This window comes from Cebus imitator, unplaced genomic scaffold (assembly GCF_001604975.1).
Source record: "Cebus imitator isolate Cc_AM_T3 unplaced genomic scaffold, Cebus_imitator-1.0 Scaffold3, whole genome shotgun sequence".
In the NCBI taxonomy this organism is placed as follows: domain Eukaryota; kingdom Metazoa; phylum Chordata; class Mammalia; order Primates; family Cebidae; genus Cebus; species Cebus imitator.
The window spans coordinates 3,658,081-3,684,350 of NW_016107318.1; the positions used below are offsets into that span (position 1 = coordinate 3,658,081).

General features: G+C 35.1%; 1 protein-coding gene across 6 annotated transcripts; it reads right to left on the bottom strand.

Annotated features, from left to right (window-relative positions):
• Positions 1-22,201, bottom strand: IFI44L (interferon induced protein 44 like). 6 transcript variants are annotated; one of them, XM_017531086.2, is made up of 10 exons: positions 22,072-22,201; positions 16,755-16,825; positions 13,685-14,175; positions 13,025-13,073; positions 12,134-12,329; positions 6,973-7,125; positions 5,253-5,424; positions 1,353-1,453; positions 871-1,045; positions 1-704 (listed from the first exon to the last, which is right to left on the bottom strand). In XM_017531086.2, exons 3-10 carry the CDS (start codon positions 14,163-14,165, stop codon positions 670-672), a joined length of 1,362 nt encoding a protein of 453 aa, XP_017386575.1. In that variant the 5' UTR covers positions 14,166-14,175; positions 16,755-16,825; positions 22,072-22,201; the 3' UTR covers positions 1-669. The 6 variants fall into 6 exon arrangements, with proteins under 6 accessions (XP_017386575.1, XP_037595405.1, XP_037595404.1 ...); XM_037739477.1 differs by lacking the exon at positions 13,685-14,175; XM_037739476.1 differs by having other exon boundaries at positions 13,025-13,906.
• Positions 22,202-26,270: the final 4,069 nt, after the last annotated feature.

Below are 26,270 nucleotides of genomic sequence, written 5' to 3' on the forward strand. Positions count from 1 at the left end.
TTTCTCCCAGGCTAGAGTGCAATGGCACAATCTCAGCTCACTGTAGCCTCCACCTCCCAGGCTCAATCAATTCTTCCACCTCAGCTTCCTGAGTAAGCCACCACTAACTAGGTATGGTGGCACACTACAGGCATGCGGAGAAAAATCTAAAGTGAATGGACGTCGGAGAGGGTGGTGGGGGCAGTAATAGCAAGTATGCTTGCTCATTACCAGGCACTGTGATAAGCTCTGGGAATACATAGATAAGTAAAATCCATGCTGTTTCTCACAGAACTCACAATCTATTTAAGAAAGTAGATGTCTATGCAAAAATTTTATAACTATTATTCAATGCGATTAGTACTACATAGAGGTATATGGAGTGTTAGTTATAGAAGAATAAATAAAAGAATATCTCATTTTTCCTGGAATGGTTTAAAAATATATCACAGAAATTGAATCGTAAATAGTACAGAAATATGGAAGAGTGGTTTGTGGTAGGACCTATCTTAGCCCACTGCTTCTCGGGTTTGGCCTTTCAACTTCAGATATGACTGTTCCAAGGACAGAAGGAAAAATGAACAGAAGCAAAATCTGAAGGCAGCTGTCAATGGAGATTGACTCTTATGGAGGCACGCCAATACACATTGGCCCAAATGTCAGAGTCAAGGATATCCAGAGTCAAGGATATCAAATGCAGGGCTGTAACACTCTCACAATTGCACCTGCAAATGAAACAAACAAGAGTGGAAATGAAGCGCATATCTTAATGTGGTTTTCAGGACTAGGGCAGGGAGATGGGCCCCAGCCATCTAATAACTGATATATACCTTAGGATTTTTTAAAAAATAATGAGTGATTTGTGAGAGGGGGAGAAAAGGAACAGATTACCAGTTTCCTCAAAAGGCAAATCTTCTAAGAAGGAATCTGCAGCCCGCAGCATCTGCCTTAGTGCAGAGAGGATCAGAATATCATTCATAGGGTTCAGTTCCAAATCTGAAGCATAATTTCCAACCATCAAAATATTGGAAATAGGGATGCCTAGCATTTTATTGACAATTGTGACCTGTGGAAAGTATATTTAAGAAGCGTAAGTCTTGTATTTAATATTTAAAATTTGACCAATTTTAAATATAATTTAAGAAAGAAATTAAAGAAGCTAAGGCTGAATAAGTTATCTTCAGAACATACTAATAATTCAGATCATTGCAGTTTTAAAGTGTGATATAGATTTGAATTACTCAAAGCAATTGATCCCATTCTTCATTTCCCTGCAAATGTGTCATGTGAGCACATATATACACACAGACACACACACAAGAATGATTGTGATATGATTACAAAAATATCTGATGATGATTAGCATTCTTTACCTTGCTTTGAGAAGTCACAGATCTACTCATGTTTAAAAAGTTGTCTTGAAGAACCTCACTGCAATTACTCACGTTAGTAAGCAAGGCTACATGTGCTATACCTACATCAAATAGAAAAATCAGTTACTTCATATCATAAATATCAATTTGTCAACAAGTTATTAAATATGTGTGAAAGCAACTCTAAAAGGTGATTTTGATATTTGAAGAATAAAATATTTCCAATAATTCTCAATATGGAGCCTGAAGCTTTTCTAGTGGAGAAACAATCTTTGATCTTTTTCCTCCAACATGAGAGATCATTTTTCAATGCAATTAAATTCATGCTAAACTGCAATTATCTACGATTCCATTCAAATTGTGTGTTTTAAATTGGTCAAGGGAAAAAAAAAGTGGTTGCCGGACTCTAGGGACTAAAAAGAACCACAAGAAAGAGAGGAAGTGAGGAGGGTTGTATATGAACATTTATGAGAGCAAACTGTACTGATGACACAGTTCTACTAAGGACCTACTGCTTTCTCCCTCAAACCACAGGGACTGGATTAATAAATCACACTTGACTTCTAAGCAAATCCAAATTCTGCTATGCTAACAACTACTTCTGAGGAAAATACAAGACTAATTTCTAAGGCCAGTCAAGGAAGCCCCCAAGACTCCTTCACCAGAGCTTTTAGTACCTTTGTCCTACCAAAATCTTGTGTTCCTTTTTTCCATTACTAAATTATTTCCTTTACCTTCTCTTCATTCAAGCTTCAAAGGAATAACTAGCAAAGTTGGCCAATAAACACTTAGTTCTGGTACAGAGAAGTTCTCAATTGACATCTACCATTTTTTTCAACCTCTGTTACAATGAACTTCTTCTCTTTCAAAATTAATGCAATGTCCTTTTAGAGGTCCTAAGTCAGCACAGTTAGTTGCATTAAACACTGCCATCCAGCACGCCAAGCACAATGTGTTGCCATACATCTTGCAAACTCATTTTGAAGCTTAGCACTTCTCTCTTACCTCAGGCCCTCCATAATTTTAGAACTGTTAAGTACTTATATATGCTTATATATTTACATTGTGTGTATCTAATGTTCACTACTCAGGCGTTTGTTAGACAGTTTATTAAGTTCAGATGCAAAACTTACTATCGCCATTTGATAAGAACAGAAGACTAAAGTTCAGTGAAATTAAGTTACCTTCCTCAAGGTCAAAGTTTACTACTACTTAAAAACTAGGGTCACTTAACCGAGACAATGCTCTATACATTAAACTGCATAGCACTTTTTGGAACCTAAATATGTGACCTTTCTATTAATATAGTAAGCAGTGAGACTTTGGAATATAAACACCCAAACAATTCTTTATATTAAAATCTTTTGGAAGATCGGTGAGAGTACTTCCAGTTGTGGATCAAGTGGTGTAGACTTTCCCCTCTTCTTTACACTAAATATGGCTAAAATCTCTGGACATTATACATAAATCAAACACAAAGATTGGAAAGTGCAGAGAATGCAATTTGACTAGAGACCTTGAGACCCAAGAAACAAAAAAGAGATCAGTTCTCTAGGTTTTCTTTTTATTTCATATGTCCCAGATTGGCTTTTAGAGACACTCACAACTGGAAAATGCCAATTAGAGCCAACAAAAAGAAAAAAAAAAAGTAAAGTAAAACCTGTTCCATCTAGTCAAAACATCAGAAAAAGGGCTGTGTAGCAAGACAGAAAATTTTCAGAAAATAGCCACACTATCCCAACCAAACATCACGGAATTCACCTTAGCCCTATCCATGGATATGTCCTTCCCTTTCCCAACCTTTAACCTTAGCCGAGGTAGTATCAGAGAAGAAAAAAACGTAGGGAGCCAGAACATTTATACCTGCACTATACTAACAAGGTCCCTCCTGATGGTGTCAATGGAGGCTACTTGGGGATCCTAGACTTCAATCCAACCAGCAGCAATGAGGTGCTCTTCTCCCTCTTTGACAGTGTCACGGGAGAACAAGTGAGAAGCTGGAACTTTAGCCTTCATTAACCTTAGATGCAAGGAGGCTTCTAGCCCCTGTGATGTCAGGGGATCCTATATGGGGCACCCTTTCTCTAAGGGTGTCAGACAAGGCCATGGTAAATCTGTACTTTTCATCCTACCAGTATCAGAATATGTCTATTAAAACACATGGTGTAAGATCCAGAATCACAGAATAAAATACCAAAAATATAAAAAACACAATTAAAAATCATTTGTCACATCAAAACCCAGGAAATGTTCAACTTAAATGAGAAAAGCTAATCAGGAGAGCTTGACCCTAACTAGATGACAAAGATGTTAGAATTATTTGACAAGGATTCTAAAGTTTCACCATCATGAAAGTGCATAAAAACCAAGTAGGAATATGCTTGAAAGAAATGAAGGAAGTGGAATGTCTCAGCAAAGAAATAGAAGATGTGAGAAAGAATCAAGCTGAAATTTTAGAACTAAAAAATTAATAACCAAGATAGGAAAAATAATAGATATGCTCAAAAGCAGAAGGGAAAGGACAAAGTAATGAACAAGTGAATTTAAAGATATAACAATAGAAATTACTCGCTCTGAAAAATAAAGAGCAAATAGGCACAAAAAAATAAATACATTGTGAGACTATAAAAAAAATCTAGAATTCATGTCACAGAGTTCCAAAAGGAGAGATGAGAGATGGCAGGGCTGAAAATCGTCATAATAATAAGACAGCTAGACTGAAAGAAACTATTTGTAAACCATGTGTTTGGCAATTAACTCACACTTAGGATTTACAGATCTTTGAAAATTCAACTTCTAAAAAACACAAATAACCCAATCAGAAAATTGTCAAAAGACATGAAGAGACATTTCACTGAACAAGCTATATGGAAGGCAAATAAGCACATGAGAAGATGTTCAATGTCATTAGTCATTAAGCAATGCAAGTTAAGACCCTAATGAAATATCAGTATACACCTATTAGAAGAGTTAAGAATTTTCTAACAGCAGCAATACCAGATAGTAGCAAGAATGCAGAAAAATTAGTTATCTCATGTATTGCTGGTGGGGTTGGTACAGTCCCTCTGGAGTGGTGATCTCCTTCAAAGCTAAATATACAGTTACTATATGACCCAGCATTACACTTCTGGAGACTTATCGCAGAGGAATAAAAACTTATATCCACATGAAACCTCAACACTAATATTTACAGGAATTGTATTTGCAGTAGCTAAAAACTGGAATATTTTTTGATATAGCATGGTTAAACTGTGGTATATCTATACCATGGAATACTATAAAATTTTTTTTAATGAACAATAAATACATACAAAATCTTGGATGGATGTCTAAGGATATTAGGTTGAGTCAAAAAAGCCAGTCTCAAAAGGTGACATACTGTGTGATTCCATTTGTATAATATTCACAAAATGGCAAAATCATGGAAATAAAGAAAATATTAGGAGTTGCCAAGAATTAAGGATGGTGGGGGAATAGTGGGTGCCATGAGGGAAATCTACAAAGTGATGTAATAGTTGGTTTTAGTGATGGGTACATCAATTCACACGTGATAAAATGACATAGATCTATAAACACACATTGTTAACAATAATCATTTTCCTTGATTCGATTTTCCTAGTCTAGCCACATAGTGTGAAGGTGGGATTTCCCTACTTAAAGACTCAGGAAAATCATACATGACAAAAAAAATTATGGCTACTCTATTCTTTAAAGACTGAAAATTAGGATTTGGGGTCTTTCTTCAGTCATGCCTGTGAATAATCTCTACCTGCAACGGCCACCGTGCCAGAGAAATCAGATGAAAGGTACATGGGAAATCTCTGTACTCTCTTTGCAACTTCCTGCAAATCTATAATTATTTCAGAATAAAATTTGTTTGATAAGCACAATGAGACTCACCACAGCTTAATACTTCTTTGTGAACTTTCTTGAATTTTGCCAGCATTTTAGAGGAGAGATTGTCAACAGAATTGATGTTTAAGACATAAGCCACACAGTGAATCCTGTCCTTCAGTGATGGAGAGGTGATAAAAGTAGAATGCTCAGGTGTAATTGGTTTATGGGGATTAAACTGTTATAAAAACATAAAGTAACATGCATAATTCAGAGAGCCTCTGTTTAATCTTTAAAGACACAGTTAATGCTTCAAATACTGTCACCTCTTACCTCCCCCTCCTGCCCCTCAGCTACTCTTTCCCCAAATTTGTGGCATCCCCTCTTTACTTCCTTTCCACTGTGAGCATAATACCATTATATCTCTCTTGTGAAAAAAAAAAAAAAACACAACAGCACTTCATTGCTTTGGTGAAAATGATAATTATCCATTGTAAGTATTGCAGGAAAGTATAAAGACTATCTTTTAAAAGCTGACTTCAAATATTTGTATCCAGAAATAAACAGCATTAACATGTGTTAAATACAATTTAAGGCTTCTCCCTAAGCATTTTGCATGCTTAAGTGAACTAATGGATAGAAAAAATAAAAGAAAGAAAAAAATATTGAAACTGCTAAACTAAAAGACTGTAATTTATTTTGATTTTACAGAAGAAAAACAAACTAAAGTCAAATAAAAGAAATACCAACTTTGAAGTTAATGTCTCCTTATCACAAGACAGTAATCTTTCTAAGATTAAGGAAGTAGACCATGAAACAATAGTTTGGAAATGTGTAGTTATTAAACTATATATTTCAATGTTGGACTGAATTGACTGATTCCCTGCTATGAAAAATTAGGGTGTTAGTATGTTTCTGATGTCTCCAATGTCTTCACTGCATTCCTCCTCTCTTTATCTTTATGTCTCCTTTCCCCTGACTGGATTATGAACTCCTAGAGGATAAGGCTTGTGTTATTGAACTATGTGTTTTCAGTAACTGGCTTAGAGTTTGGCACAAATATGGCTTATAATAAATGGTTTCTGAGTAAATAAATGAATGCATAGGTAAGGTTTCCAACTCAGCACAATTGGGAGGCAAAAGAGATTATTCTTTAGAAATTGAGGCTGATACCCAACACCTAAAGAAAGGTAACGATCATTATTAGCTTTTTTGACAACTTAGACTGCAATATCTCATTTAACCTTCTTATCCACCCTGTGAGATAGACACTATTAATACCAACATTTCACACCTAAAAAGAGACTAAGAGAGAAAGTGTGTATCTTACATATGGGTACACATGCATTAGTGGCAGAGCCAAATTTTGAATCTAAGTATTTAGTAGTGGAATCTAAGCACTTACAGTATAAAATCACATTTCAACACAAAGTGGTACTTGTTCCAATATTTTGTCTATGTAATCCAAAAAGTGCAAGAGATTAAGTGACTACTTTATTATTAGCTTACATTAGTGTGGAGTGATAAAAACACAACATCCCCGTGATCTTTTCCTGGAATGTGGATGAATAGAATCCTGCCTTTTGGCTTTATTTCTCAATGTTACAGAAAAGAACAATAGTCACTCTACTTTTTTATATGAATTCTTTTTCATTTAAAGTAGAATTGTATTGGGTGATGTTGAAACCACATTATGGCAGTTAAAATTGCCTTTTGAGGTTGAAAATTCAATTAAAAATACTGAAGAAAATGATTTGAAATTTTTTGGATATTGAAGAATCCTTACCTGATATCTGTCTGGCACACAACCTTTTAAGATGTGGGGGATGTCACCAATGCATAGTCCTACTCCCTCTGTCTCATCTAGTCCCATGGTGTCACACAACTTAAATGGCAGAGATTTTCCATTTTTTCCATCTTTGACAGAATATATCCTATACTGTTAAAAAACATATTACGTGTAAATGTTCATTCATCACCCAGCATTCAAGGCATGACAATAAGAAGAAAAGAGACTGATTAATATTTAAACACCATGGTCCTCAAGCAGTTTGGTCTCAAGACCCCTTTAGACTCTTAAAAGTTATTGAGAATCCCAAAGAACTGTTATTTAAGTGGGTAATATCTGTGGATGATTAAAATATTGGAAATTAATACTAAAAAAAGTTTAAATGTTTGTTTTTTAATTAAAAGGGAAATTATATGTAATTTATCATGTAAAACATGTATATATACACACATATATATACACACATACATGCATATGTGTGTGTGTATGTATACATATATAGTGGCATGTTTTGACTCCTTGCTTTTTATATTTTTTGTATCTACTATCAGTATTTGTTTTGTAGTTAACCATGATGCTTATACAAAAAAACATATTTATAACCAGTTATGTCAAGTTAATAACAGCTCCACTTAGAAAAAAAAAAACACTCTATTTTTACTCCACTCCTCCCCACGGTTTACATCTTTGATACCACAATTTACACCTTTCCATATTGCATGTCCCTTAACAAAGTATTACAGTTATTATTATTGTAGTAGTTTTGGTTCTTAACCTTCATATTGAAGATATAACTGATTTACACACCATCATTATAGTATTAGAGTATTCCGAATTCTACTGTATACTTAGTTTTAACAGTGAGTTTTATACTTCCAGATATTTTAAATTACTTATTAGCATCCTTATTAAAACTCTCTGTTATTTGCTTTTTTATCTTCCTATTTTAAGAATCCTCTCTTTTTCTTTGATATTTTATAGTTTGATTTTAACATGTCTTGGGTTAACATTGTTTGAATTAAAACCGATTGGGGACTTTTCTCTCACCTTTACCTGGATATTTACATCTTCCTCTAGGTTTGGGAAGGTTTTGCTACTATTTATTTATTTAAGCTTTCTATCACTCTTAATTTCTTGTCTCCTTTCACTCCTATAACTTGAGTATTTGTTCTTTTGATGCTAAATCCCATAAGCTTTCTGCATTCTTTTTCATTCTGTTTTTTTCTCCTCGTCTATATTTTCAAATAACCTGCCTTTAAGTTTACAGACTCTTCTACTTGATCAATTCTGCTGCTGATGCTGTCTATGTCATTTCTCATTTCGCCCATTGTGTTTTTTTTAGCTCTGAGATTTTTGATTTTTGTAATTATTATAACTTTCTACTAAATTTCTTATTCTGATCACTCAACATTTTTCTCACATTGTTAAATTGTTTCTCTGTATTTTCTTGAAATTTGCTGTGCTTCCTTCAAATAATTATTTTAAATTCTTCAGGTGGCTCATACATCTCTACTTTGGGTCACTGGTACATTATTTTCTCTCTTTAGTGACATCATGTTACACTGATCATTCTTGACCCTTGTGACCCTATGTCAATGTACAAACATCTCTGGAAGTAGGTACTTATTCCTAAATTTGCAGATCGCCTTTGTCTGGAGAAGTCCTTCAACAATCAGCCCATCCAAAGAGTCTGGGCAGGCTGCCTTGCATGGTCCCAAAGCCTGGGACCACGGTGACTTGTGCAGCACTGAGGCATGCCTAAAGCTCAGGACCACTGCAGCATCCCTGCCACTAAGAGCTGTTCACAGGCTGGGCCACTAATAACCAATCCATGGTGTGGCCCAGGGATTGAGTCCACCATGCAAGCTTGAAGTCTAGGGCCACATGGTCTCACTTGGCACCAGCATGGGTCTAGAGGCTCAGCCCTCAGATATCAGCCTAAAGTCTGGGGCCATGGGCTTCGACCCAGTGCTGGGTTTTACTGCAGCAGGCCTGATATTGGAGTCCGGGCAAATTCCTGTCCTCACTTCCCTCTTTTCCCCCAACCAGATGATAGTTCTCTCTACACTATGCTGCCTGGAGTTGAAGGGGTGATGCAGATAATGTAAAACTATCTTTCCTACCCTCTTCAATGTATCTTTTCTTATGATTATGCTAGAACCAGGTACTGTGATCTTTCACCTGGTTTCCTGAGGCCTTGTGAAGATATTTTTGTGTGTTAATAGTTGTTCAAAATCAAACTGATGTTTCAGTGGAGGAACAGTTGCCGGAGTGACCTGTGTGACCATCTTGCTCTGCCCCTCCTCCTCTTAAATGTTGTCTTAATCATTAAAAATACAATTACAAACCTGTCACATATTCATCAAATAACATTTTTATTTTTTATTTAAAAAGTATTTTTTTAAAAAATTGTAGAAAACAGTGTCATTGGTTTATTATTATAATTCTCTTTAATCTCTGGATTAAGGAAAATAACTGTATATATGAGATACATGTGGCTCTGATTCAATCTGTTGATATGTTATTTTAATTGAAGTATGTGAAGAAAATATGGCCTCTCACACATATGTATAATATGAGAGGAGGTAATAGTTCACTGTATAACTTTCAGGTATGAATATTCCTCAACATGATATATTAAAGCTCAACAAGTAATAACTTCTTAAAGGTTAGTTGTAATGTGGAATCTGTGACATTTTTGTATGCTGCCACATTAAATCCATTGGTCTATCTTACACTTTGAATATCTCTTTTACTCATGCATAATTTTAGCCTAATTTATTGTTCATTTTAAAACATTGGTTCACTGGGTTATCCGGATTAGTAGGGTCATTTTAAGTATGTTTATTAAAATAGCTGCCAAATATCCAAGTATAAATAAGTCTGTTCTGTCCAGTAAATGTGATGTTATATATTTTTTAAAAGGTTCAGTTAACAACTCAGTTGCTCCAGTGATTTTTCTAAAGACAACTGCCAATTTTCAATATGCATTAGAAGTACTTTATGAGCACTTCCCATTTTATCACACTGAATATTAAAATGATGTATACTCCAAAGTGGAGTTTAAATAAAGCCAATAACTGTAACTATTCATAAAGGACATTCTTGAGTAAAACTGGCATTTTGGTTTTTTCCTGTAAGTACAGCAATTGGGAGAAATATGATGACTGCTAGTCATGTTTCGTGCCACGTTTGATTCATACTAATGTGCCAACAGGTGAAACTATGTTGCATAATAAATTCAAGTGTCAATACAGTAGAAAAAAAAACAAAAAAAAATTTAGAATAATTCTAAAAAATTGTTTTGAATTCAGAGATACCCTTACAATGTCTCAGGAAACCCGAGTGGTCCACAAATCTCACTTTGAGAAGCACAACAGAAGCTTCTTTCCCAGATAAACACATTCCATCTTACTGCAAGAGTATTTTTTAGAAGAATTCTGAAAATATTTTATTTGTTGGTCAGATATACTTTCAACATACACACAAAAAATTATAGAAGATTTGGGAAGAATTACAAAGGAAAGGATTTCTCAGAGGCACTTTAAGTACAATTTTTCCATCTGTGGTGCTGGCAAGGGTGTAATATCGCTCAAACCAGAAGGAAAAGACCCTCTATGACCTATTGTAATCTGTAATAAAGTCAAAAGCTCTCACTGGGCCATGAAATGTGTAGGGGTAATCGTACTGAAGATTTTTATCTAGGAGAATAAGACCTACTAGTGCCCCAACACAAAAGAATTATACTAAGCCCTAGTGCTAAAGTACATTGTAAAATTTCAGGAACACCAATATGCGTCTTCACAGTTTCCTTACCATTAATTTGCTTCCTTTATAACTTCAGTTATTCAAAGAAAAAGGTCTTTAAGCAATAAAATATTTTATTTCCCTCCTAAAATTCCCCCCATATGTCTTCAGTTTAAATAACATTTGCATTTCACTGGAGTTCAGTATCTACATCTTCTCTTAAAACAAGACCTTTAAAATTTAAAACTTAAGAGGAAGAAATAGAAATTTTGTCTTGAATAGTACCTCTATTGTGGCATGTATCACAATAAATGATGCATATTTATTATCTGCATTGGTCTCTGAGATCTCTGGGCAATGAGACCAAGCATTATTTGTAACTAGATCTCTAGTTCTGAATGAACATTTAACAAACAGAAACATTTCAGTCAATGCTTAATTAATTGAAATTGTGTGGCAGTATCTAGTTATGACTTCTGAGGCTACACTGATATATTAAAGCCACTCAAGAGCATAGTATCTGGCCAATATCAAGAAATAAGATGTGATTCTGGAAAGTCCTAGAAAATTCTTTCAGTTATTGAATGTGACACAGAAGCTCAAATGAACCATTACTGTCTTATTATGTAGTCTTATATTATGCTAAATTTTACATTGATAATAACAGCATATTCGCTAACAAGTGATAATTTGTGGTTATCATAAAAAAAGACTGATTCTAAAATTTTGTTTTTTTCCTTTATTATTTTTTGTTTGATTGAATGATAACATTGATAAGCATAAACCAGAAGGAATTTTCTAGACAACTGTTGCATCATAATTTGTAGTTCTTTAGGGTAACAATTAAGAAATCTATATTACTATTTATTTCCTTAAGCATATCTTTTTGTAAATAAGATAGTTTTTGTAAGAGCATAGATTTACACTTCAATTTCTCCTTCAAATTTGACCCACCAATGTGAACTACTATTTTTGCTTTTCATGACCATGTCTTAGAGAATGGAATTATGTAATAAAATAAAATATCTTACATAATTCTCATTATTTTATTATGAGAAAATCATTTAAACTAGGTAAAATCATGTGGTACATGTGTAAAAATGAAAATCAAATATAATGGTCAAAGATTTCCACAGAGTTTTTCAATTTTTGTTTTCTACACAAACACTAAAAAGTATTCTTTATATAACTGCTTCTTCCATCTATAAAATTTGAAAGCTTCTCTGTATAATATAGCTCTGTGGAGGTGATTCTGATTAAAATTTTACTCCTATTTCCCATTTGATTTAGGATTTAATTGTAGATTTAGCATTTAATTGTATATTAGGATTGTCCTGAGAGAAAAAGGCAAAAACATAAATAATATAATAATTGTAATCTATAGAATAAAATCCTCAGGGAAATAACTTACCTGTTCAGTAATGCTGGTGACATCAGATCCCACGATGGCTTGGCAAGTCACATGGCCATGAAAAATAGACTTGACTGAATTAAAAAAACTGGACTTTCCAGACCCAACTGGACCCACCAAAAGAATACGAATTTCTGGAACCAAGTCTGCATAGGGCTTGTAATCTCTGATTTCTGCTAGAAGCCTATTTCTGTGCCTGTTAAAATGCAATGGTTAAATACAGCATAAGAACACCCAATAAAGAACACCACAAGTCACCTAGAGCTTTTTTCTCTTCTCTAAGAAGGATATTTTTTTATTACTTATTATTTTGATAATGGAATCTTCTATGATATGATTTGTAAATATCTAAAGTTATACATTTTGTGCTTAAAGAAAATGCATTATTTTATATCTGACTAAAGTTAAATATTAACCAGCAACCAAACCATTTTTCAACTATCTGTCTTAGACCACATAAGTATAATATTAGTAACATTGAAGATAAATTATTATTTTCACTAAAAATATATTAAGAAGAAATCAAAATAAAATATATACAATGTAGCTATCTAACTATAAATTGAAAAAGCGTTTGTTTTTAACATTTACTGAGGATTCTCAAAAGCTGTATCTCAAGGAAAAGATTCAGAGAAATTATCTAAAATGGTTATAACTTGAAAAATTTGAATCTAATGTCTAAAGTGGAAACGAAGTCCAATTGGTCAATGTCATCAGGTGGATTTTTAAAGTTTCATAGTTGGTAGTATCTTTGCTATTTTATATCAATAACATCATAACTCTTGTTTATCATTTCAAGTGGCATGATTTTTATCTTTACTACTTGTCAGCATTCTTTATACAATTGGTCTAAATAAAATGATTAGTAGATAGCCCACAAATCTAACTTACTCTCCAGCTTTCATTATCTTCTTTGCATAGTCTAGGTTATCCTTAAATCCTATAGGAATAAACATAGCATCATAAGGTTTTTAAACTTCTCTGGTTAAATGTGGTCATGTCTACTTTTAAAATAAGACATCGAATTCATTTGCATAACCCAGGGCTGAGCTGCTTAGTTAGGAGTCAGGGTTGGCAGCATAGTGAGAGGAAGAGAAGAAAAAATTATCCTCTCTGCACATTAACTTGCTCTAGAAACCCTCACTTAATTACGCCTAGAAGTTCAAAGGGTCATATGTTACAAGGGTCTGATCTTTGGGTCATATGTCAAAACAAACTAGCTCTAATGATAAGATCTCTCTCTCTCTCTCTCTCTCTCTCTCTCTCTCTCTCTCTCCCCCCCCCCTCCTTTTTCATCTCCATCTTCTTTTTCATCTCTATCTCTGCACATGTATTTCTCAACTTACTTTGCTCAAAGCAGCCTATACTTTCTGGATAAAAACCTCATAATTTTCATGTTCCCCATGTTTCATTTCAGAATTTATCAGAGGATAAGTTGGCATGAACCTGGCTTTCCTCTCACTTTCCTTGCTCTTGTAGAGCAATTATTGCCCTCCAAACACGAACATTAGAACCATAATGTGAGATGTAGGATTATCTAATTTCACGTACCTTCAACTCGAAAAACTTCACATTCCAAATATTTTTTGAAGCCGTAAAAGTCTAGTTTCAACTTTTTTGTTATCACGTCAGTTAGATAAATTGTGTTATTATATAGCCGTATAAGGAAAATATCCTTTTTCAAGGAACGACCAACCAATTCTTTATCACTAATTTGTGGTGCTATATTTAAGAGTAAAGTTTCTATTTCAGTGGCATCATCTTTCTTTTGAACTGAAAACCAGAAGGAATCATTTAGCTCTGCAGAATTTTCATATAAATTAGAATAATCTCCAAGCATAAAGGCTACAATGATATTGCAATTAATGTAAAACATTGTTACAGTACATCCCTGATGGCTGCATCTTTGCAACATAGCTTCAATACTATCTCCATGAGCACTAGACTTATAGAGAAGACTCAAAGAAACATTTCCAAGCAGCTTTCGCAGGTGAATTTCATCATTCCATGTCAATCTTGTGGTCACTTCCATATTTCTATATCTAATGGAAAAACAATTATATTTTGAGAAGCTTGTATAATATAGTCGCTTATAGCTTAGATTTTCGCTTCTACTTTCAGTCAGTTCTTTTTTTCACTGACTTAATTAAAACACATTATTTGATTAAGGCAAAAAATATAGAATGGCACAGTAGTAGGTAGATAAAAAATATATTATTTAGAAAGGAAAAAGTCATTAAAATGTTTAAATCAATTGACAAACTTCAGAATGTTAAAGAATAAAAAATCAGAATAGGAGTCAGCAAACTTTTTCATAACGAACAAGATGGTAAATAATTTTAGCCTTTGTAGGCCATATGGTCTCTTCCACAATTACTCAACTTTGCCACTGTAATGCAAAATAAGTCATAGGTAATATGTAAACAAGAGGACATGACTGTGTTCCAGTAAAATTTTCTTTAAAAGAGTATGTGGCTGGAACACAGGCCATCATCATCATATTACATTCATCATTTGCCAATGTATGAATTAGGAAATGGAACCCAGGAATTCATGTAGGAAAAAACACATAAAGAAACTGAAATATGAACGGAGATAACAGCTATAGAAGTCCTACAGCAGCATACTAGACTATTGGTCATCATGACAATTATTTCAATGAAAAAAACTGGAAAAGCAGGATAAACTATGAAAATACATGTGTTACAATGCTCTAAAGAGCAAACAAGGCAGTTAAGACATAGTTATTGGCAAAGATTTGGAGAAGTTAATAAAGAGAGATAAGATAAGCATTTGGGAGCACTTTTCTGATGTGCATCTGTCAAATTCAGAAAAGGCACGTGAGATGCTGAAAAGTCAAGCAAAGCTTTTACTAAACTCACAGAGTTAGGGAGATAAACATCATACTTTGGAGTGCAATAAGGAGAGTAGCTTGGAAACCTTTCCCTTAGACTACAGTTCGGGATTCTAAAGGGAAAACCAAAAACCTTATGTTCTCACTTATAACTGGGAGCTAAGCTACGAGTACGCAAAGGCATAGAGACTGATATATTGGACTTTAGAGACTCAGAAAGGAGAGGGTGAAGAGGGGCTAGGGATTAAAAAAACAAAAAACAAAAAATTGCATATTAGATACAGTATACACTACTTGGGCGATGGATGCCCTAAACCTCGAAATTCACCACTATATAATTCATCCATGTAACAAAGAAACACTTACACTCCAAATGCTATTGACATACAATTTTTTAAAAAATTTAAGAAAAGAGCTACAGGGAAGAAGTAAGTATGGACTGGAAGCAGACAGAGTTAATTTCCTACTCCAGTAATCTCAATCCTTGATTGAATTAAAGTAAATGAGAATTGCTAGTGTCCACAGCCATATGGCAGAAACAAAATAAATCTTGTCTGGATGAAAAGAACATTCTTCTAGCTTCAAATTATCTCTATGATTTTTTAAAATGTTCACTGACTCTCATTCATCATAAACAAGGTAAATCAAGGTAAATAAAACATGATAGAAAACCAAGAGAAACAGCACACAATAGAAACAAATCCATACTTATACTGGAGCTACCCATAGAGATTTTTAAATTACTATATTTGATATGTTCAAACAGCTAAAAAGCAAGATTGAATGATTGACAGTAAAATGAATACAATAAAAAGTTAAAAAGAAATTCAGATTTAAAAACATATATCTGAAATTAATAATTAAGTGAATACATTTAAATGCAAGGTAGACCTAGTTAAAGAATTACAGGCTAAGCATGGTGGTTCACACCTGTAATCCCAGCACTTTGGGAGGCTGAGACAGGTGAATCACAAGGTCTAGAGTTCAAGACCAGCCTGGCCAAATGGTGAAACCCCATCTCTACTAAAAATACAGAAGTTAGCAGGGCGTGGTGGTGGGGCGCCTGTAGTCCCAGCTACTTGGGGGGCTGAGGCAAGAGAATCGCTTGAACCCAGGAGGCAGAGGTTGCAGTGAGCTGAGATTGTGTCACTACACTCCAGCCTGGGTGACAGAGAGAGACTGAGTCTCAAAAANAAAAATCTATCAACTGAAGTATTGAGAAAAAAAGAGAAGAAAAAGAGGAGAGGCCAAAAGGGATTAAAGAAGCAAAATTGGTTAAGATATGAAACTGGAATACAAAAATAAAAGAAAAAGTATAGAAAAGATATTCTACAACCTTAAAAAGCAAGCAAATCTCAAAACATTTCAAAGTACCATAGTATTGAACAAGAGTATAAGCCAAAAAGTTTTTTAAAAAGAAGATAATTACTAGATTCCCTCATACATTAGAAAATAAAATATATACTTTGAAATAATACGTTATTCAAATAAGAAATCATAATGAAACTTAATTAAATGATAAAATATTCTTGTTAAAACTTATGGAGTGAAGATAAAATGCCATAAAATCATATATGTTTAAACATATGTGTTAGAAATGAAGCAAGGCAGAAAATTAATTATATAAATTCCATTCAAAAAGTCAGAAAAAAATACCAATTAAACCCAAAGAATGCAGAAAAAATTAAATAATAAAAATAAAAGCAAGAATTAATGAACAGAAGTATTAAGTATACAATAGAGAAGATTAACAAAACCAAAACCTACTTTTCAAAAGGAGTAACAAAATTTGTAAAACACTGCTGACACCGATAAAGGGAAAAAAGGGAAGAAATGTCCTAAAAAGAAAACAGAAGAGAAAATGTCAGTACAGATGCAATAAATGATAAAATGATCCCAATATAAACAACTTTGTAAAAATAAATTTGAGAATAAGTGGACAAATTTCGAGAAAAATGCAATGTACCAAAGCTGACATAAAAATAAATACAACATTTGGCTCTCTCATAGCTAAAATTCATAATTTTAAAATTAAAACTAAATTCATAATTAATTTAAGAATTGCCCCCAAAAAACTCAAGGATCAGAGTCTAACTGCTAAATTCTAACAAAATTTAAAGAATAAATAATACACAATCTTACACATGTTCTTCCAGAGAATAACTTAGATACCAAAACCTGTTAATGTTGTTATAAGAAAGAAAAATTACAGGTGAATCTCTTTCACAAATATAGATGAAAGGATCATCTGCAAAATATTAGCAAATCAAAGAAAGAAGGATAATACTGAGTCAAAGCATGTCATTATGAAATACAATAATATGCTGTCTCCAAGAACTCACTTAAACTTAAGGACACACATAAGATGAAAATCAAGTGATAATAAAGGTGCTTTTGCAAATGGCAACCGCAAGAGAGCAGGGATGTCTGTCCTTAACCCACACAAAATAGACATTAAATCAAAACCTGTCATAAGAGGCTATGAAGGACATCATGTAAAAATAAAAGAGTCAACTCACCAGAAAGATATAACAATTATAAATATGTATTCATCCAACATTAGAGCATCTAAATAAATAAAGCAAACACTGAAAGACTTGAAGGGATAAATAAACAGCAACACAACAAGAGAAGGAAATTTCAATAACCCACTTTCAATATTTTATCCATTATAAAACATCCAAACAGAAGATCAATAGGAAACAGAGAACTTGAACAACAGTATAGATCCAATGGACCTAATGGGCATATACAGAGCATTCCATCCAGCAACAGCAAAATACACGTTCTTCTCAAGTGTGTTATAGGAGCATTGTCCAGGATAGATTACATGTTAGGTCAAAAAACAAGTCTTCTTTTTTTTTTTTTTTTTTTTGGAAAGAATCATACAAGCATATGTGGAAAATATCACAATGTAAAATGTAAAAAGAAAGTGAAAATTTACCGGAGCACACTATTAATTTTTTGAGACAGAGTCTCTCTCTGTCACTAGGCTGGAGTGCAGTGGCGCAACCTCAGCTCACTGCAACCTCCACCTGCCGGGTTCTAGCAATTCTCCTGCATCAGCCTCCCGAGTAGCTGGGACTACAGGCACGCTCCACCACGCTCGGCTCATTTTTTTGTATTTTTAATAAAGACAGGGTTTCACCGTGTTGGCCAGGATGGTTTCAATCTCTTGACCATGTGATCTGCCCGCCTCGGCCTCCCAAAGTGCTGAGATTACAGGCATGAGCCACTGCGCCCGACCAAAAAACAAGCCTTAACAAATCTAAGAAGATTGAAACCATACCAAGTGTCTTTCCTCTCAACCTTCTAATGAAACTAGAAATCAGTAGCAGAAAATCTAGAAAACTAACAAGGATGTGAGAATTAAACAACACCCTCTGGAATAAGCAGTGGATCAAAAAGAAATAAAAAGGGAAATTGAAAAATATCTTGAGGCCAGGTGTGGTGGTTCACACCTGTAAACCCAGCACTTTGGCAAGCCGAGGCAGGTGGATCACTTGAGGTCATGAGTCCGAGAACAGCCTGGCCAATATGGAGAAATCCCGTCTCTACTAAAAATAGAAAAATTAGCCGGATGTGGTGATGTGCACCTGTAGTCCCAGCTACTCAGAAGGCTGAGGTAGGAGAATCACTTGAACCTGGCAGGCAGAGATTGCACCGCTGCACTCCAGCCTGGGTGACAGAGAGAGACTCCATCTCAAAAAATAAAAAAATAAAAATAATAATAAGAGGAAATCTTGAGACAAATGAAGATACAAACACATTTTAGATTGGTATTTGAATCACCATCCAATCCATTGAGGGCCCAAATAGAACAAAAAGTCAGAAGAAGAAGAAATTCTCTCTTCTTGAGCTGGAGTATCCATCTTCTCCCGCTCTCAGATATCTGAGCTCCTGGTTTCCAGACATTTGGATTCTGGGACTTAACACCAACAACTCTCCCAGTTCCCAGGACTTTGGATTCAGACTGGGAGTTCCACCACTGGCTCTACCAGTTCTCAGGCCTTTGGATCACACCACCAGCTTTCCTGGCTTTACAACTGGCAGATGGCAGACAGAGAGACTTCTCGGCCTCCAAAATCATGCGAGCCAACTCCCATAACAAACTTCCTTCGTTTTTTTGTTTTGTTTTGTTTGCTTTTGTTTTGTTTTTTTATGTTGCTTCAGTTTCTCTGAAGAACTCTTATTAAGTCAAATTGGTCGTCTCAATTGATACAGAAAAGCCATTTAACAAAATTCAATACCTTTTCATGATAAAAAAAACACTTAAAAAAAACAGTAGTAGAAGGAAATGACTTCAACATAGTAAATCCATGTATAAAAAGTCCATAGTTAACATCACGTTCAGCAGTGAAAAGCTGATAACTTTTCCTCGAAGATCAGGTACAAGACAAGATTATCCACTTTTACCACTTCTATTCAACGTATTACTGAATGTCCTAACCAGAGCAAGTAGGTCAAAATAAAAAAGAAAGTGAAAAGGTAAAAGCACTTGAATTACAAGGGAAGTAAAATCATCTCTGCTCACAGATATTATCTTATATGCAGAAAACCCTAAAACATCTACAGATAAAGTATTAAGTATTGACTAATTTAGTGTGTGATTTATCTATTGCTGCATAGTAAATTTAGAGGCTTAAAACAACACATATTTATAGTCTCACAGTTTCTCTGAGTCAGAAATACAGTCATTACTTAGGTTGATTCTCTGCTTCAGAATTTTTCATGAGGCAGTTATCAAAGTGTTAGCCATGGCTGCAGACTCTTCTGAATGTTTAATGGGAGAAGACCATGCTTCCAAGCTCCTGTGGTTGTTAGCAGAATTCAGTTCCTTGTGGTTGTAGATATGAGAACCCCATTTCTTGCTGATGATGATGAGAGGCTACCCTCAGTTCTCAGCTGGTTATTGGTCTAAAGCCACTCTTAGTTCCTTACCAAATGGGCCTCCCCCAACATGACCACTTACTTCATTGAAACCAGCAAGTGAGAGAATCTCCTAGCATAGCAGACACTATAATCTTAACATATCACATTTACCAAATTCTATCTGTTACAGTTAAGTCACAGGTTTCATCCACAGACAAGGGGGGTTACACACGGACATGAGTACCAGAAGGCAGGGACAATTATGAGCTATTTTACAGTCTGTACACCACATTGTAAAAGATTGCTGAATATGGTCAATATGTTAAAATTCTTCCTAGTGTCTCTCAGGTTTATCACAGCAACATTTTCTATTGTGAATTTCTATTAACTGTAGAAAACCTACCTGTCCACAAATGGATGAATGAATAAAGAAAATGTGGTATATTACACAATGGAATAGTATTTACCCATAAAAACAGTAAAATCATGTCATTTACAGCAACATGGATAGAACTGGAGAATATTAAGTGAAATAACCTAGGCACAGGAAATATCACACCTTCACACTCATATATGGAAGCTAAAAAGTTGATCTTATAAAGGTGGGGGTATCATGATAGATGCTGGGGGCTAGGAAGAGTGGTGAAGAGATGCAGGTTAATGAGCACAAATATACAGTTAGATAAAAGGTGTAAGTTCTATTAGTCAGCAACGTGGAGTGGCTACAGTAAAAAACAATGTATTGTATATTTCAGAGTAGCTAGAAGACTTAGATTGTTCCCAAAATATGGAAATAATAAATACTCAAAGTGATGGAAACCACAAATTCCCTGACTTAATCATTACACATTCTAAGTGCATCACCATATATCACATGTACCCCATAAATATGTAGTGTACTATGTATCAATAAAAATAAAATAAATACAAATATAAATTTTTTTAAAATTATTGTGTAAAACCATCTTTGCTGGTATATAAAAACAGAAGTAATTTTTAAAAAGTAATACTAGAGATATTTAGATACATGCATACATACACACACACACACACACACACACACACACACATACTACACACACACACACATACAGAAAACCATAAAAACAATCATGACAAAAACTTATGCCAAAGTTTAGCTAATGTTTTCCTCTGGAAATAGAAAGAAAGGTAAAGAGTATAGGTGAGGCTGGGTGCAGTGGCTCGCACCTGTAATCCCAGCACTTTGGGAAACCGAGGCTGGCAGATCACTTGAGGTCAGGAGTGTGAGACCAGGCTGGCCAACATGGTGAAACCCCATCTCTATTAAAAATACAAAAATCAGCCAGGCATGGTGGCACAAGCCTATAATCCCAGCTATTTGGAAAGCTGAAGCATCAGAATCCCTTGAACCCGGGAGGTGGAGACTGCAGTGATCCAACATGGAAACACTGCCCTCCAGCCTGGGCAACAGAGTGAGACTGTGTCTCAAACAAACAAAAAACAAAAACCAAGAGTATAGGAGAGATTCATAGAGTTCTTCAACTTTATTTGTAATGCCTTTGTTTTTAAGGAAAAGAAATTGATTCCAATTTACAAAGCAAATAATTTTTAAATCTGATAAACTGTATCAGATTACAATGGTTCATTTACACTCACTAGTTATCTGTGTGTAAAATTTTCACTAAAATTAAAGGAAAATGAAAGATAAAAGTATGATCATTAGCAGCAATTCCACTCTGAAACTCCTTTCAGAAAAAAAAAAAAAGAAAGAAAAGAAAGCTTTTTTCTTCACACACAGCTAAGAAACATTGGATGGCAAAAAGTCACTTACCTGTGATGTTCTCACTTATATGTGGAAGCTTTTAAAAAAAAAGTTGATTTCATGGAGGTAGAGAGTAGACTAGTGGTTGCCAGAAGTTGGGAAAGTCAGAGGAAGGGGTGATGAAAAGAGGATATTTAATGGGTACAAAAATACAGTTAGATAGAAGGAATAAGCTCTTGTGTTCATAGCACAATAGGACAACTATAGTTAATAATTTATTGTCTATTTTGAAACAGCTAGAAGAGAAGATCTGGAATGTTCCCAACACAAAGAAATGATAAATGGTTGAGGCAATGGATTTCTCAATGATCCTGATTTGATCGTTGTACATTATATGTTTGTATCAAAATATCACACATACCCCATAAATATGTACAAATATTATATTTCAATTAAAAAGTCGCTTACCTGTTTCTAAGAGTTGGATCAGGCTTAAATTAAGGATTAACTGTTCTGATTTATCGAGCAGCCACAGTTTGGAGACAGAAGGTTGTTAAGAGACCCGTTTCTTCACTCTAGAAAAGAAAGGAAACTGAAACTCAGAGCAGCAAATGCTCAGCTGGCAGCATGCCAACTGCCGCTAAGTTTCATTTTCCTCACTAGGAAGAGAAGGGGAAAAAAAAAAAAAAAACCCTGCTGAGCACTAAAAACAATCATTGGTTCCCTTGCAGCCCATATGTAGGCATGCATGAAATGATAACTACCAAGAAGAAACTGCAGTAAAGTTAATATGTAACATTTCTTGTGCATTTTTCTACTTCCCTCATTTTTCCTACATTTATTAATTGGAATTTAGAGTTGTACATGGCACTGTGTAACTGCATATCTTTTCCTAATTTGTCCTCAGAACAATTGCATACAGTAAACACTATTACTATCCCTATTTAGGATAGTAATAGGGACCTTAAAAGTTTTTTTCTTTCTTTTTTGATACTGAGTCTTGCTCTTGTTGCAGAGGCTGGAGTGCAATGGCGCAATCTCAGCTCACTGCAGCCTCCACCTCCCAGGTTCAAGCAATTCTCCTGCCTCAGCCTCCCAAGTAGTTGACATTACTGGCGCCTATGATCACGCCTGGCTAATTTTTTTTTTTTTTTTTTTGATGGAGTTTCACCATGTTGGCCAGGCTTGTCTCAAACTCCTGACCTCAGGTGATCTGCCCGCCTCGGCCTTCGAAAGTGCTGGGATTACAGGTGTGAGCCACCTCGCCTGGCCCTTATTTCTCAAAGCACAAAAAAACTAAAAGTTCAGCTGAAAGATCATGGAACTGGCTGGTATTCAAAGCCAAGCCTGTCTGCACTGGAACAAATGATGGTTCAGCTTTTCCTGAATTTATAAGGCATTACGCTGTTCATTTTCTCATTTACTCATTCACTCAGTCCACACTGGCATAGACCCTGGGGAAGGATAATGGTGAGTAAGATTTAAAAAGTTAAAATTAAAATTAAAAACATCTCGCTGAAAGGGAGTGCTGTATACTCAGGAAGACAGTCAGACACAGACAATTGAGTTACTGCACTAATTACTGAAAAAGATTCCCTCAGAGCCAGGAGAACAGTAGCCTCCCCCAGGCTTGGGGCACCTGTAAAAGGCTTGCTAGGAAATCAAAGTTTAAACTGAGTCATGAAGTGAAGGCAAGGAAAGTAAGAAAACATGGTGTCATCAGGGCCATCCAAGTATTTCAGTCTGTCTGGAATGGAGTGAGAGCATTGGATTCACAAGCAGTGAGGCTGGGGGAGTGGTGACCAGGGCCCAGGAGGACCTTAAAAGTTTTTAATTAAGTTGGATTTTATCATTAAGACAATGAAAAGTTATTAAGGCTCTAAAAGCAGAGGAATGGCAAATCAAAATTGAATGTCTTAGAAAAAAGGGGATATCAGTTTTATCTTGCTTTGTAACAAGTTATTACTATCCACAGGCTTTAAAACAATTCAAATATATTATCACACAATTTCCATGGATTAGGAGACTGGCATGACTCAGCTGGATTCTCTGCTCAGCATCTGTCACTCAAGGTGTTGGCCAGTTATCGTGCCATATCAGTCTCCAATAAAAGGAATCAAGGGTCCTTGGAGAAATGTTTGACAACAGGTCTGAGATCACAAAACTGCAAGATGAACCTAGAAGATCTTCTCATGCCGGAAAGTAAGAAGATGCTCAACAACAAATAGGGTCATGTTGGGAGGCAGAGAAACGACCAAAAGGGGAACAATTTGAGAGAAAAGAATAAGAGTATTGGATTATAGCCCACAGAATATAATAAATATCTATACTGATATAAATAAATAATTGAATAAATAAATGAATGAGAAAGTACAACTCTCGATTTCAATTAATAAATATAGGAAAAATGAAGGAAGTAGAAAATCAACATTAGGTGAACTCTGTAGTAATCCATTTTTATAGGCATGATCCAGCAATGTATGCTAAACTTAATGTGTATAAATTTGAAGAGAAATAGAACATGTATACAGCCTCAAAGACTCTCCCCTGGTGTATTTATTAATTTAAAAGGAAAAAAATGGTAACTTTAAAGTGGATGGACCCTGCAGACACCACCTTAACTAAATGATCAAGGTTAATATTGCCATGATGGGCATACGGATACCAAGTACCCCTAGTTATCATTCACAGAGACGGGTGCATCGCTTGTGTGGTATTTTTGCATAACTTTCATCTGATCATGAGAAAACATCAGACAGACCCAAACTGAAGGATAAAGTATAAAATAACTTCCCAGAATTCCTCAAGTGTCAAGATCCTGAAAGACGAGGAACGACTAAGGAACTGTCACAGACTGGAGGAGACTAAAGAGACGACTAAATACATCGTGGGACCTTAAACGGATCTTGAGACAGACAAAGGATGCTAATAGAAAAACTAATGAACTTTGAATGAGGTCTGTACAGACAAAGGATGCTAATAGAAAAACTAATGAACTTTGAATGAGGTCTGTGATTTAGTTACTAAGATTATACTAATGTTAATTTCTTAGTTTTGATCATTTTACTATGGTTATGGGAAATGTTAATTTTAAGGAAAGCTGAATCAAGTGCATATGAAAACTTTCTGTATCATATTTCAACTTTTCTGTAAGTGTAAAATTATTGGGAAAATAAAAAATTTAAAGGACAACTTTCTTACAAAGAAAATCCCCAACCCCCATGACTTTGCTAGTGAATTCTTTTACATATTAGACAATGAAGAGGTCCTGGCAGGCTGATAGCCAGACCATGGGTGTCACTGTGGCTCATGAAATGGCAGAAAAGTGTTCATGGTGCTGTACTGGTAAAAACTGCTGGAAATTCACACTCTAGGGTATTGAGGAAAGCTGGTCACATGGAGAAGTCTCACCCAGGTCACACTGCTATAAAACCAACTCAGGGGGAGGCTGAAGAAAGCTGAAAGCTGCTAGGTGCTGCTGGCCAACATGAACTCACTGCAGGAGCTTGGCACAGGAATAGCTGAGCCGGCCTGCTGCAGAAGCTAGGCCCTGGGCAGTAACACGTGCTTCAGAACCTGCAGAACCAGAGAGCAAACTTTCTCTTGCAATGTCCCTTCAACGCCCTCTACTGACAAAGCTTAAGTTTATCCCAGCTGACAAAGGAAAAACATTTAAAGGGACTGTTTCCCTTTGCAGAGACTGGACAATGCATGAGTTTGAAGCTGAAGGAATAAATTGATAACTGGAACAAAAGAAAATAAAACTAGAGGACCTAATATTATAAAACTATTATAGAACCGTCATAAATAAGTGCTATGGTCTGAATGTTTGCATCACCCCTCCAAATTCATTTTCTTTAAACGTTAGATTCAGGGTTATGTATGCAGGTTTGTTGCATAGGTATATTATGTAATGCTGAAGTTTGGACTTCTAGTGAAAGCATTACTCAAATAGTGAAAATATTATCCAATAGGTAGGTTTTCAACCCTTGGCTCTCTTCCACCCTCCTCCCTTTTGGAGTCCCCAACATCTACTATTTCCGTATCTCTGTCCATGTATACCCATTGTTTAGCTCCCACTTTAAGTGAGAACATCTGATGTTTGATTTTTTGATTCAGAGTTATTTCACTTAGAAAAATGGCCTCAAGCTCCATCCATGTTGCTGCAAAGAGCATGAATTTATTCTTTTCATGGCTGCATAGTATTCCATGGCATGAAATATGTACCACATTTTCTTTATTCAGTCAACTGTTGATGAACACTTGGCTGATTCCATGACTTTGCTATTGTGAATGGTGCTGCAATAAACATATAAGTGTAGGTGTCTTTTGGATAAAATGATTTTCTTTCCTTTGAGTAGATACCCAGTAGTGGGATTGCTGGGTCAAATAGTAGTTCTATATTTAGTTCTTTGAGAAATCTCCATACTGTTTTCCATAGGATTTGTACTAATTTACATTCCCACCAAAAGTGTATGGCATTCACTTTCTCCAAATCCTCCCCAACATCTGTTATTTCTTGACTTTTTAGTAATAGCCATTCTGACTGGTATGAGATGATATCTCATTGTGGTTTTAATTTGCATTTCTCTGAAAATTAGTGATGAACATTTTTTCATATGTTTGTTGGCCTCTTGTATGTTTTGTTTTGAGGAATGTCTATTCAT

Excerpts from the sequence above, each read along its gene's own strand:
- IFI44L (XM_017531086.2), bottom strand. The coding sequence starts at position 14,165 with ATGGAAGTGACCACAAGATTGACATGGAATGATGAAATTCACCTGCGA. Across the intron at positions 12,330-13,024 it reads AAGATAATGAAAGCTGGAGA|GCACAGAAATAGGCTTCTAG; the intron begins GTAAGTTAGATT and ends GCATTTTAACAG. Across the intron at positions 5,425-6,972 it reads GTGTGCCAGACAGATATCAG|TTTAATCCCCATAAACCAAT; the intron begins GTAAGGATTCTT and ends TTTTTATAACAG.